The following is a 14,855-nucleotide window of genomic DNA, read 5'->3' as shown; positions in this document are numbered from 1 at the left end:
TCATTTAAACACTTGTAAATATTCTTGAGTCATTTCCTAACATTAAATGATCATATTTCTTTTAAACTTCAACTGAAGGAGGTACAAAATTTGGTTGTTAAAGTTCAACACTGTTATTGTATCAGCTTGTTTGCTATTATTTTATGCTCATAAATTTTCATACATTACAAGGTTCCCTCATTTTTCCTTCTAATACTCTGGTTCAAACTGACATATTAAAATACATAAAATCATGTAAATTGTATTAGTTTTCTTTTTGTTAATATCATCCTAAAAAAAATATAGATCATTGGAGCCAGAACATATTTTTTTTAACGCTAAAATAACTCATTTCTGAGAAGTTGTTGTATCCGAGCATCTACAACAAATGCTGCTCGTCAGGATGACTGTCAGTCTGAAAATTAAAATAATTTCCATTTAAAAAAATTATTTGAAGAATTTTGAATTGAGATAAAAATTTCTTGGTTTTCAGGTAATGAATGCCAAAAAAAAAAATTCAATTAAAAATACAGATATTTTAATTAGCATAATTCATCTGATTTTATCATTGATTTCTTGATATGAATTATTTATTTGAAAAAAAGATTTTATTTAAAAAATAATTCTGGTTTCTTTATAGATATTTATACAGATTCATTACATTTTAAACTCCTAATATTATCATTAATCAGAATATTTTTAGTTAGATAGTTTGAAAGGAAACTTCCCATTCTAAAGTTGTATGACTTTACAAATTCAAGAAACTAAGGAATTTTGAATTTTTTTAAAGGAATGAAAGATTTTATAAAAACTTTTGATGTGTTAATCTGGATCTTATTAAATCTTATCTCTGGATCTTCCTGTTTCTTATAAAGAATCCATATTGAATTATTAATTTTTACTTTATAATTTTTCTAAATTTTTACTTCTGATGGGCTATTCACTTCATTTCATTGTTTACTAAGCAGCTGTGTGTTTATTTTAGATATCGCTACAGGAACTGGAGACAGGATGCCTCTTTCTACGCTGAAAGCTCTTCTACAGCGACAGTTGGAATATTATTTTTCTAGGTAATAAGCCTAATTCTAAATCATTAATTCTATAAAAATGTTTTATTTTTAGGAACAACCTTTTTTTTTTTTTTTTTTTTTTAAATAATATTGTTAAATAAAAAAAAATCATTTAATATTGCAAAAGTGTAATTAGAAGTTTTAAATGTAGAAATATCGATTCCTTTTCTTTAATGTTTGTGAACTGAATTTCATGTTTTTTGTGCACTCAAAGTATTATTAAAAATTGTCTAAACATCCATTGTGTTATTTTGATGAATGTATATCGTATAATCAGGAAAATATCATCTAAACTGTCTGATGCTTGTTTTACAATATTAGAAAATATTACAAAGATAATAATAAATATAAGGATTTTAATAGATTACAAATATTTTAATTTAATTTTTTTTTTAATTTCAGAGAAAACTTGTCTACAGATGAATATCTTCAATCTCAGATGGATGCTGATAATTATGTTGCAATAAGCACTGTTGCTAATTTTAATCAAGTCCGACGCCTTACTGATGATCTTAATCTTGTTGTTGAAGTACTCAGAGGTAGATTGATTTTTCTATAGCCTAATACAAATCTAATCAATGCCAAAGAATTTTTCTCGTATGTAGGCTTATTATTAATTTAATAATTGCATTAATTCTGTATCCGTGATTTAGATAAAATTTTATGTAGAATTTTTCAATTCTGTCAGTTTATGACATTTACCATTTTAATTTAAATAAATGTAACTTTCATTTTGCTGTAATTAAAAAGTGTAGTGAACATATTTCTTTGATTTTTTTTTTTTTAAACAATATTTTGGTAACTACATTTTTTCCCTATAAGTAATGAAATTCAGTTATTCAGATGTAGCTTGTATTTAATCTTATAATCCCATATACAAATTGCCAAAATAATGGAAAAAGGAATACAAGAATCTATTAAGGCATATTCCATCTTTTTTAGCCTATAATTTAGATTGGATTTGCCTGGGAATCAAATCATACGAGTGTTGAATAGTGTTAAAAGGAAAACTGTTTTATTCTTCATGGAGATAATGTAACGTTTCAGGGAGTTGCTGGTGGAAGGTATTGATTCCTGCTTGAACACTAAAATAGATAATTACAGTTCAATTATATTAAGATTAGGGGACTGTATGGACCAAGGTAAATGTTTTGCCTCATGCTCATTTTCTTCAAACAATGATTGGACAAGTCCCACTGCATGAATAGGACTATTATCATCTTGATCACCTTCATGAATCTTTCCCTGGTGATCTTGCCTTCCAGGGTTACTATATTGGGCCAGTGGAAATCGCAACATGGTTACCCATGCCTCCATACTTAATAGTAGAAAGGGAATAATCATAATCATATGCTTGTGCAGGTATTTTTTCAAACGTGCTCCCATCTTGTTGTGGGGGAGAATGTGGGTGTGGGACATATAATTGCCTTCCATATGTTAATCAACCAGATTTTGAGACCACTGTAGACGACATTATTTGATATTAACATCTGTGACAAGTTTGTAAATTGCTGTTCTGCCTTAAATATTCTAAATTATTGTTTGGTGCTTGTTAAATGTAATTGTTGACATTGGAGAATCCAGAAGCTGGTTGAATTCTGCAGTCATTTTAAATGCCATTGTTTTCATTTTGGACATTATAATCCATTTCAATATCCTTATGTCTGTTTCATTCATTTTCACTTTCTGTACACTAATTTGCTTTGCTCATCTTGTCTTGCCACACTGTGTGCACTTGTCATGACTTTAGGCGCTGTACCTGTAGAAAAGACTAAAAGCTGTGATATTTTGGTTGCCATCACTCCAATTAGTCAGGCTCCTGCAATTTAGCATCTGTGAAGTTCTGGCATTCTGTGTTTTTTGATGTAAAACCAAGAAATAATGGGCTATCAATAATTGCAATTTATAAACATTAATTTAATTGAATTTGTTTTTCTACATAAATGTTGAAATTAGAACAGTGCTGCTTTGTACATATATACATGTTAGATATTTTCTGTGTTTTAGAATCTGCTGTCGTCCAAGTTGATGAAGCTGGAGAAAAAGTTCGTCCAAATCCTAGATCAGGTGTCCTCATCTTGAGAGAAATTCCAGAAGAAACTCCCCTTAAAGTATGCATTTTAAATGACGGTATTTTATTTCTGAATTGTATTTTTGTTTTTATAAATGTATAATTTCATTTATTTTTTTAATAGGAAATTGAAGAGCTATTTAGTGGTGAAAATTGTCCTAAATTTTTAAAAGCTGAATTTGCACATAATGATAGTTGGTATGTCTTATTTGAGTCTGATGAAGACACACAAAAGGCGTACCAGTATCTGAGAGAAGAAGCTAAAACATTTCGTGGCAAACCTGTTATGGTAAGATTATTTCTAGTGATAATTGAAGAAGTATAACTTTTAATTTATATAAAATTTATTTAGCATTTAAATTCACTGTGCTTTAAAGTAATCAACTTAAATTTCATTCATTCATGTCCGTTATCTCGTTATTTAGCTAGTCAGTTATATATTTTCAACTTTAAAATAAGCTTTAATTAGTATATACCATCCATTAACCCTGTTTTACAATACAGGTAACTTTATTTAGATTTTCTTTTTCCATGTCCTAGATTTTTCCCAACTAATGTGGGGAAATTGATAAATATTTTTAGTTTTTGATTTTTTTATTTATTTTAAAAGTATTGTATATGCATTAAAAAATTGTTTCCTTTAAATTAGTTTTCTACTAGTTTGTTAATTTTTCTTCTAACCCTTGTCCCCCGCCTTTTTTTATATATATAATCTTACTTGTTTTTAACTGAATTTAAAAGGTATTAAAATCTATAATTTAAATATTAAAATTGTTCATTGTTTAAAAAAGACAAGACCGTTTGAAAATATAATTAAAAAAATGTTTTAATTTTGCAGGCACGTATTAAAGCTAAAGCCATAACCTCTGCCCCATTCACCACATCATATAAGAATGGTTTTGCTAACCCTCAAGAACCAGAGAATTACAGTGGTCAGAATGTCAATCAGCAACAACAGCAGCCTCTACAGTATACCTATAGTGTTCCAAATGAAAACTACAATAATCAGCAGGTAAATATTTTCATTCATTTGTCCAATAACCCTGCCTTGCTTATTATTTTTATTTTTTGCCAATCATATATTTAATTCTTCAGGTCTGTTCACCTTTCTATCCTCCTACAATGTTACAAACTTGGGCGCCCACTACACCTGCATGTGTGGATTTGGGAACCGTAAGTGTAAGGGTTTTTTGTAAAGATTGATAGTTTATTTAATTATTGCTTAGTTAATGAACAGAATACAAGATTAAGATAATCATTACTTGGCTTAGTTAATTATTCACTAATTAGGAATAATTTAGCATTTTATATTATAGTATTTATTAGCCTACAAACAAAAACTGAAATAGTATTCAAGAATATTCTGTTGACTTAACTTTTTTTTTTTGTGGGAAAATTCTTTTTGTAGGTTTTATCAGTTAATGGCCTTACTCCTCAGCAAGCTTTTAGACCATTGCCTAGTGGTAATAACAATCGACACAACTACACAAGAGATAGGTATGATTTTTCATATTATAATATCTTGGGTTTAAAAGTATGCTAATGCATGGTAATGTTCTTATGCCATTAGTAATATAGAATTGATTTCTCTCTTTATTGATAGAAATCTCTAGACTGTAGTTATCAGAAAAATGTTTCTCGCTGTATTCATTTGATGTATTTTCTTGAATATATGAAATGTGTTCATTTAAATTGTGCTTAATATCCAAGGAACATTTTTCTGAATCTACTAGTGCAATGCTGATATCATTCTATGGCTATTATGAAAAAAAAGTTAAAAAAAAAAAAAAAACTGCAGTCAATTTGACACATTTTTTAGAAATTATTATTTGTTTATTTTTTATAATGATAAACATTCCCATTTTTGTTGCTTAACAAATTCAAATAAATATTAAATGCAAGCATTGAATATCTAAACATCGAAAAAAAATTTCAGAAGTACTTTAATACTACAAATGTATAACTCTCTTACAAGTTTTTTGAAGAGGCTAAGTATCCTTTCAAATCCTGAAAAAGCTGGCTAGAAACTAAAATTACTCAGCAGTCATTCATATATTTATATGCAGTTTGCATATTTAGTGCTCCTAATTAATAAATGTTATTCTTTGTTCATTTATAACATTTTTTACCGTTTGTTTAAAAATGTGTATGCATATTAAAATGAAAAGTAGGTAAATTTAAGATAAATTAATTGCTTATTTTACAGAAATAAAGAATTTGCTTTTTGTGATAGATCCCCCCCCCCTTATAACATAAAATTTTACATGCCTCAGCCTTATTAACAGCTTGTTTCTGTGTATTTAGCTGATAAAGTAATACTGCAATTTGATAGCATGTTAGAATAGTAATTCTTGGGGTGGGGGTGTAATCTTATATAGATACATTCCATGTGTTGGCATAAAATATAATTTAATCATTTCCAGGCCAGTAAAGGCTTACACTCCACAGAATTATAATTTCTCACGTAGTGAACAAAACAGATATTTCAACAGAGGCCAGTCCACATCTTACCTCGGAAGGCAGCAGATACATCAGCAAGCAGCAACCTTTCCAAATATTGTGAATGCCAGCAACTGTGCTTTCGACTACCTGCCATACGCCGCGAGGTCAAGGAATCTTAACTTTGGGGTGGACATGAATTTCTTCACAGCTCCTAATTTGTACTACAGCAAGTTGCCATCTGTATATCCAGCTCATGCATCACAAACTCGGCAGAATCCAGTCCTGATGCAGAGAAATTCATTGGGCGTAGGTGCAATAAATTGTCAAGACCAAAGCTATTTGGCTGTTGGCAACAGTAGTTCAATGCCTTATTCCAAGGATTCAGGGATGAATGGTGCATCAAGTGGAAAGCAGAGTGCCGATTCTCAGGTAAAAGAGAATTGGGCTCCTAACCAAAGGTACGTGTATCTTTTAACCATAGCCATATATGAAACTCTGGAATAAAATTAGTTAATACTTCTTTTTTCTCACTCATTTGATAAAGCATTTTATTGTGTAAATTCGGATATTTTATGTTGGTATCTTATCCATTTTTTATTTTTTTGGGAAAGATTTTTAAAAATTGCATCTAACTAGAGCCAATATTTACTGTTGAATAATTGGTGTAGAAATGATGCAAAATCAACGGAAGAATTTCGCTAACACAGTTCAGATGAACTGGGTCTGATAGTAGACCTTCCAACATGTAATAAAAAAAATTGCATTTTTATTTAATTTTGTGGTTATGGGGTATAATTTTATTTTGTCTTTAAAAGAAAGCAAATCTCGGTTATTTAATGTTTTTAAAGAACGCACCTAATGGTTGTTTTTGTAAATTTTGGGCACTTGAATATTTTAAAATCTGTTTTTAATAATAGATTAAAACTATTTATTTTCTACTTTTTAACTAAATTATTTAAATTAAGCATAAATTTTAGGAAGCTACTGTTCAGATGTGATGTTAATTTTATATATTTGTTAAATTTGATGCTGCTTATAAAAATAAATTACTATAGTGTATCTTTTTAAATATAATTTAAATGTATAACAAACTCTCAATCTAATGAATTACCATTTAACTTATGTATTCAAAATATAAAATTTGATTTATGTAATAAGCTGAGATTTGAAAAATGAGAAATACATAATATTTTACATTTATATTTGAAAATTCCAAGCATATCTTGCTTAAATATATATTACTGACATTTTAAAATCTAATTTTTTCAGTAATTATTTTTGAGACATTAATGGTCCTGTAAGTTTTTTAATCACTTCTGGCTTGCCTTCATTATTATATGGGATTCAAATAGGATAAATTATAAATTTTTTTTGTCACAATTGTTGCTGAATGGCTCTGAAGCTGAAATATACTATGTGTGTATAAAAGTTATGGTCTATAAAAGTTCATAATTGTATTACTCAATCTATTCGAATCTACTATTTATTTTCAGTTTATTATTAGATTATTTAATTATACTGGGAACAAACATGCATATTAATCGCAATCCAATTGTTAGTTTCTACACTTGACTGAGAGGCTTATGCTCCTAGTTGAGAAAAAGGATTTAAATGCCATAAAGAATTCTGTCCTTTGAATCAATAAATCAATTCACAGCAGAAAAAAAAAAAATTATAGTTTATATAATATTTTTGTTTTGTTATACTCGTATTTTTGATACTTGAAATTTGAGACAAAAAAAATGTTTGTAAAATGATTAAAACTGATTTAATCATCTTGGACCAGGTAATGGTTGTTTGGAGGAAGTGCCGTGCATTGACCAGTTGGTCGCTTAAATGATTTAGAACAGTGATGTTCAAAAATTCATAACTTGGTCAATTTTTCACAAAAACAGGCTTTTTTTTTTTTTTTTTTTTTTGCCTAAAAATACCAAGAATATTTTACTAAATATGATTAATAAGGCCAGAAAATTAAATGAATATTTAGACTACATAATTCTCCTCAGCAGTACATTTATTGACTCAACATACAATATAAGTTTCTGCATCGTGTGGGGGCATTCTTTTTCCTATCTGAAATATGTGACCATCTTTGACAGTTAAGAAAATTGCTATTGAAAAAACTTCTCCATTTATATGGAATAATTTTCTAATTTTTAATTAAAATATGAAATTGAAATGATGGTTTCCTTAAGAATTGTCTGAATTTTCATTTTAATTTACAAGCTAGATTCTTAATGTGTTCAAATTTCTTGAATTTTTCGAGGAATTCAATTTTTGTATGTCGGATTTTGTCCTTCAAACATTAATTTTAAAAAAATTAGATTAGCTAAAATAGGAACTTCATGATTTATCTTTTTCTTTAAATACAGAATACTTTCTAATTCAACTATTTCAATTGCAGGCAGCAACGTGGTAAAAGGCATTGGAAAGAAAATAGTGCTTCTGGTTCTTCGAGGAATGTAAGGGTACTAAAAGATATTTTCTTGCTTTCCTTAACTGTACTTCTGAATATTTAGATTATTTTAATGGGTTGGTATTAATTGTTCATTTTTTATATTTCAGTATTCTGATAGTTCAAACAATGCTTATAATAAGTCACTTGGGGAAACTGAGGTCAAATCTGAATCACCGAAATTTGATTTAGAAACTACATCATTTCCCCCTCTTCCTGGCTGTTTGGTATGTAACTTTATAAAAGATTTTTTTTTACATAAGTTTGATCGTTTTTGTTAAAGTATGTGCATACTACCATTTGTAGTTATGTTAATATGGATAGAGAAATATGTTATGTAATAATTCTATTTATTTGTATCCTTTCAATGCAAAATAGGATGAATTGCATGTTAATTTTAAAAAATAATAAATGTGCTCATATAATATAACAGGAAAATTGTCACTGGTTTTCATATAACATGATAAACTGTACTATAAAATAATTTTGACATATTCATGTTCTACTTTCTTTAGAAACAAATATTTAGAATTATTATTATTTTGTTAGAATAGAAGATTTAACTCTTTATTTGTTGTTTGCATTTAAATAGAGAAGCTGACAGTTTTTTTGAGTCATAATTTTTTCAATCATTATTGGACTGTGAAAATTACAAAACCAGGCAAAGTGGGAATCCATTAATTTAGGAGAATATGAACTAGCTAATGATTGCTATCGCCTTGAGGATTCCAGCAATAGAAAGCAGTATTCCTATATCAGTTAGCATTGATACAGGAAATGCTAGGAATTGTAAATCTTTTCTTACTGCAATTTGGGGAGGTAACAAGGAGAATTACTTTCAAAGGATCTTCTATACATCCAGCTGCTGGTGATCTATTTATCTTCACAATGCTTCGATGCTGAGTTGAAATTTTCTTTGAAGTATGTGAAGAATTATTTGCCCAGTATTCTGTGATGTCAATATTATGTCTAATTAATATACCCTCTTCACAAATTCATTATTGTGCATTTTTCACAAATCAGTAGTTCTAAGCATATTATATGCACAATCATCCTGATACGTACTCACAAATTAAAAACACAAAGTTAAATCCATGTATATTTGGACTTTTATTGCATAGAATTCGACTATAGCCCGTGTATTTTCTATAGGCAGTTCAAGGTTACATTTTCTATCTCGTAACCGGTTGTCTGCCTCCCAACGCTGAGGCAAATAAGTTTTTTTTTTTTTTTTTACACAGCTGTTAAGGTATTCCCGAAATGTACTGATGCGGGGGGGGGGGGCACTAGCTTTGTCGAAACCATGGCAATGAAGGAGTGAAGAGTAGGGAAAATGTGTGTCCTTGAAACGGTTACAGAAATTACATGGACTAACATGTATTGAAACAGAAATTTAACTGAGTAACCCCCTCTCCTCAAATGACCTAATTTTGAATTTTTTGGTACAGGAGACTGATATCATAGATGTTGATGTTTATGAAAGTAGATTGTCCGATATTGTGAAAGGAACTGTGAAGCCAGCCACAAGAGATACCAAAACTCAGACTTCCGAATCTGGTCTTGTTTGTACTACAAAGGATAGCTCCACTATTACAATTGAAGATGCAGTTATCCCTTCTGATGGTGCCTTTACTCCGCCTGACTCTCCTGATGTGTAAGTTAATTTTGTTATATATCAGTTAAAAACTTAATTTTTGATGATGTAGTACCTTTTTTTTCTTTCATTATTATGTGTATAAAATTTTATGAGCTATTCTTTGTTTTAATCATGATAAATTGTTTGTATTTTATTTGTATCAAAAATGCACACATTGTAATAAAGTAATGTTTTTAAAATCTAGTTTAATACACTCAATCTCAAGTTTTATTACACAGTGGAAAAATGATTGTGAATTTGATTATATTCTTATTTTATATTGAAAATGCAATTTTATGAAGTTTTTTTTGCAGGAAAATAATTTTAAAACTATAATGGCTTGTGTAAGAGCTGAGTTATTCAGAGAGAGTCGGCAGAAATAAGAAAATTATGCAATATGTCAAAAATAATTAGGATAGGAAAACAACACAAAATAAGTCTTAAAAATATGAGATTTGGAGTGATTTACTGCCCTTGTGCAGAAAGAGCTAGAGACAATGCAGTTTAAAATTGGCAACTGACCTATCAATTTCTCCCCGTCATTATTTTAGAGCTGTCAATCAGGTGGTTTCTTGAGTTTAATGTTTTTTTAAGTTTCAGTTAAATATGCTGTGTGACTTAAAAATTTCCTTGGTAAAATATTTTTGAATTTCAAATTTTGATAGATATTACGTCCTAATGTATATATTTTTTAGCTCTATTCTGTTCATTAAGTTATACAGTTACTTAATTTTCTATTTATATATTGGTTATATCTTATGAAAGAGCAATAGTGTTTAAAAATGGGTATGCATTAAAAATTTTAGTTAAATCTTGCAAATTTAATAAAATTTCAAATTCAAAGCAGGCCTTATAATATTTTTTTTAATTAATAAAAATTATATAGTTAAACATTTGTAAGATTGAAACTTAAGATGTAAATAAGTTTTGCTGAAAATTTTTCATTTGTACAAGGAAATTGCAATATTTGTACCAATGTATGAGCCATTTATATGTAATTCAAATTCTTAATTATTAAACTGATTGACGGGGGGCGGAGGTTGCCCATAGAATCATTAATATTTATTTATTTTTGTGATTTAAAAAAAAAAAAAAAATAGAGATTTGAAACTTGGAAATTTTACAACGAGGTTAAATGTTGATAGTCATTCAAAGGCATGGCTGATTATAATATAATACTAGCCTTATTGAGAAATTATGGCTCAACTTATTTCTGAACTGATGGACATCAATGTCTCTTGAGCTTGGGTATCTTTAAATTCTTCTCAATTTGATATCTTTCTCGTCTGGTATGTGTTCTGTTCTCAAAAGGCAGTTTAAAATTGGGCCTTAAACTTCTTCAATTAGTTCCTAAGTGCTAAAGAATTAAACAAATCAGTTTAATGTGGGTACTTTTTAAAAGGAGAAAATATTAGCTCATAAATTTTGAAAATAAGTTTTAAAAACATATTACAGAACTGTGCCAAAATTAAAATTTTTAAAGTTTGCTTATCTCGTATATGAATTATAATAATTCTGTATAGATTATGAAAAAGGGATGGATTATTCTTTAGTTTTTAATTTTGGCCCTTATTGTTGTGATCTCTAGTTTTAAAAGTTTTGGAAATGAATAGAATGTTTTCAGAAGTCAAGCTTTAGAAACATTTAAATGCATGTGGTTATAATTTTAAATGAACTCGGTTTATTTTGAGAAATGCTTATAATGTCAAATTTGTTATTGAGGAAGTTGTTTTATTTGAGATGATTTTCAGTCTCTTAAAGGAAAGATTAACTTTTTTTAAAAAAATTTCTTAAACTGTAACAAATCTTTTTCTAATTTTGAAATTATGTTAAATTTATATGTTCAAAAAGGTATGACAAACTGCATTTTGATTTTCGTTAAAATGTTAAAAGAAGTGCAATAATAATTTCAAGGAGATTTTCTTGTATCTATAAAGGCATGCAATTGGGATTTTACAATGGATGAATGGAGGTTGTCCTTACTTTGAATTAGCAATATAATAGCCAAATTCCATATGTAATCATGTTTTTTTACAATACCTAGTTTTTTTATTTTTAATTTCTGACTTGCTACCAATGTTTTTGTTCTCCTTATAAATGAAAAAGTCATTCTCAAAAGAATGATTTTATTGAATGTGAATTAGCACTTGAGAATGGAAGTGCAGTGTAATCATATAAAAGCAGGAAAATGGGAGTCATAACAAATGTTGTCGAAGAGCACTGTAATCAGATTACAAAATTTATGGTTTCTTTGGTATTTTATTGATTTACTTTAGCAACGGTAAGTGTTGTTTACTCAACCTGGTTTAGAAGGTAAATATTTTTGCTTGTTAACCTAATATGTAAATTCTGACCTAAATGCACATGTCATTATTCAAAGTATTTTGTGAATAACATATTATACTAAATTAATTGACGAACTGTGTCTAAAAGATTTATATGCATGTGTTTGATATGTGTATATAATTATAAGCTATATTAATTTATAATATTCAAAGTGAAGATTTTTGTTGGGAACTTTGAGTTGAATCGTGAAACAAATTGTAACTTTTTTTTAAAGCTTAATGCCTACATAATTTACAGTATTGATTTTTTTTTAATTATTTAAATCACCAAGATAACCAGGAAGTGAAACCATTTATGCTGTTAAAGAGATCTTAAAGGGTTCTGAGTACTTTTAAACACTTCATTTAATTTTTTTCAATCGAGAAATTTTTATTTAAAAGAAACTGATTATATATATATAATATATTAGAAGGGGGACTTAAGGGGGGGGAAACATAAGAATGCATGTAAAATAGGACAGTGCATTCCTTTCAGAAAAAATATTTCATGAGGATTTATTATTAGGGTTTATATTTTAAAAAATTATGTTTAAATAAATACCATTTTTTTTTAAAACTAAAATCATGAATAAACTTGTATGTTTTATGTATTATACAGATTTCTGAGTAACTTTTTTTTCTTGTAAATAACACTGTTCAGTAAAATCACACAAAGCATGGATTTTTCATCCACTCTGATTTGTACCTGCACATTTTATTAATGATAGTTTTATTGATAATATCTGAAAGCTTTGAATGGATATAATTGGCAATTTTATAGCATAGCTTGGAGAGTTGACCAGGGCAGTGAGTTTGCTTCATCAAAAATGGTTTTTTGAGTTAACATTTTTTTAAACTAATCTTGGAGAATTATTTGCTGAAAAATTTTCTAATTTATTTTCATGTGTTCTTTGCTTCTGTTTACTGCTTATAATATACTTTAAATTGCTTTGAAATAACATCTTTCGTATGAAATAATTTGGAGAAATTAGTAATGTTATTATGAATCAATGGATTTAAATTGAATTGAAATGCAACATTTAATATTTAATTATATAATATGTAAAAAAAATTCTTTAACTTCTTAAAATATTCTTTCTCTGATTATGACTTTGTTGCATTTTCAGTGTGGCAGAGGCAGGATCAACAGCTGACCCAACAGCGAATGAGAACTGCCAAGAATCTGAGTGGGATGATTTTGTCGAATCTCCCACTGAAAATGCAATTTGTAGCACCAGTATTACCCAGATCAACACCGTGCCTGAAGCTCCTTCAACTTACAACGGAAACAGCACTCAAGTCTTTCATCTTGTCTCCACAAACTCTATGGTGAATGGCTCTGCAGCTATAGCTGAGAGCTCCCCTCCTTCTAATTTGCCAGAAACCGACCCCACTGCAAATGTTCCTAGTGAAATCAATGATAAACAAACTGCCACAATAAAATTGCCCAAGGCTAAGCAGCTGGACTCAATACCCAAAAATAGCCGGCCACAGTGTGATCTGCCATCGCCAAAGAATAAAACTCCAGACGTGTCGACAAAGAACAAATTCGACTCGTTCAAAGACAGGGCTTCTGGTGCCACGAAGCAAAACAGAACATCTTTTTCTAGTAATAATAAAAACTGTGAAAGTTCCTCTAGTAATAATAATAATAATAACAACAACAATAAAAATGAAAAAGTGAACGATTGTTTACAGACCATTGCCAGACCAACTGAGCATAGTGTGTCCAGAAACTCTGAAGTATCTCATGGCAAGGATAAAGGAGCTCAGGGACATAATAAGAACAAGGTTCTAGATTCCAATTCCAATAAGGCTAAGACTGTTGAACCAGAACCAACTCTTTTGACTGTCAATGGCCATGCTAATGCTACCGCTGATAGTGAGTCAACTGTTAGTAGTGAAGTAAGTATTTGACAAATTAAACTGAATTTTGTTTCTTCATTTAACTGTTATTGTTTTCATTTGTCTTATTTAGATCTTCAAAACATTTTATTTATATGCTATTTAGAATGAGATATTTGGTCTGATCTTTTCATAAATGTTTATTCTTGTCTTCATTTATAAAAAGTTAAAATATTCTGATGTGTATGAACTAGTTATTACAAAAAATAGGATTACTTTAAGAAATTGAGAAGTGATTTAATGCAATTTTCTATGTTGCATATTCTTTTGAATTGCTCAATATTCTTTTCCATATATATTGGCTAAGTTTGTAAATTGTTTTATTTAACTAAAACTTAATGTGAAGAAAGGTATACTTTAATCAATAGTCCTCTTTCGGGGGGGCTAGGCTTACAAATATGTACTGTTCATTTCGGTATCCTGAGAACAGTTTTTTGACGATTCCATCTCACTAAGGGGCGACATGCTAGAAGGATGTGCGCATTTCCGGAATTTACTTTATTGTTAAATGTAAACATCTCCTTTCCTCTCGTCCCTATTTTGTCCAATTAAACCCATCATAACACATGTGTAAAAGCTTGAAAGGTTTTAGAATCCGTTTGCAAAGAATACATTGTAGATTATTTGACTTGTTAAAGAAATGCACTCTATGAATTTAAAAATGTGTAAGTGTCTCTGCTTAAATATTATAAAATTAGCTCGAAGAAGTGTTTATTTTTCTATCATATGCTTTTATTGAATGTTATGCTGAGTGATATCTACTCCTGTATAAAATCGTAAGTATTTTGAAAGTTACTAGATATGTAATTAGTAATCGCATGATGGTAGTATCATGAAGATTGTTTTAATTTGAAAACTGTTTTTAATGTACATATAAGTTAAGAGATCATTCTGAGAAATATCATTAAAATATTGTAATCATATTTTGTGATCATTATTGCATAAAAAAGCTTCAATTCAAGCAATTTTTTTT

The 14,855-nt window shown here is 28.9% G+C and overlaps 1 protein-coding gene across 15 annotated transcripts in view; it reads left to right on the top strand.

The window, feature by feature from the left end:
- The window catches only part of LOC129969449 (la-related protein 4B-like), a 218,286-nt gene that overhangs the window by 193,991 nt on the left and 9,440 nt on the right, over positions 1-14,855 (top strand). For 9 of the 15 annotated variants that reach the window (XM_056084099.1, XM_056084050.1, XM_056084091.1 and 6 more), the window contains 12 exons: positions 965-1,049; positions 1,452-1,588; positions 3,057-3,160; positions 3,245-3,409; positions 3,959-4,132; positions 4,216-4,299; positions 4,529-4,617; positions 5,544-6,020; positions 7,967-8,030; positions 8,128-8,244; positions 9,466-9,671; positions 13,105-13,882. In XM_056084099.1, coding sequence (XP_055940074.1) covers positions 965-1,049; positions 1,452-1,588; positions 3,057-3,160; positions 3,245-3,409; positions 3,959-4,132; positions 4,216-4,299; positions 4,529-4,617; positions 5,544-6,020; positions 7,967-8,030; positions 8,128-8,244; positions 9,466-9,671; positions 13,105-13,882 — 2,480 coding nt within the window. The remainder of the gene's footprint in view (positions 1-964; positions 1,050-1,451; positions 1,589-3,056; positions 3,161-3,244; positions 3,410-3,958; positions 4,133-4,215; positions 4,300-4,528; positions 4,618-5,543; positions 6,021-7,966; positions 8,031-8,127; positions 8,245-9,465; positions 9,672-13,104; positions 13,883-14,855) is intronic. The other 6 variants (XM_056084083.1, XM_056084066.1, XM_056084035.1 and 3 more) reach the window with 6 other exon arrangements.

The sequence above is a fragment of the Argiope bruennichi genome, chromosome 1 (assembly GCF_947563725.1).
Source record: "Argiope bruennichi chromosome 1, qqArgBrue1.1, whole genome shotgun sequence".
NCBI classification, from domain to species: domain Eukaryota; kingdom Metazoa; phylum Arthropoda; class Arachnida; order Araneae; family Araneidae; genus Argiope; species Argiope bruennichi.
The sequence above is the reverse complement of the archived record's forward strand: the minus strand, read 5'-3'. Positions and strand labels throughout refer to the sequence as shown.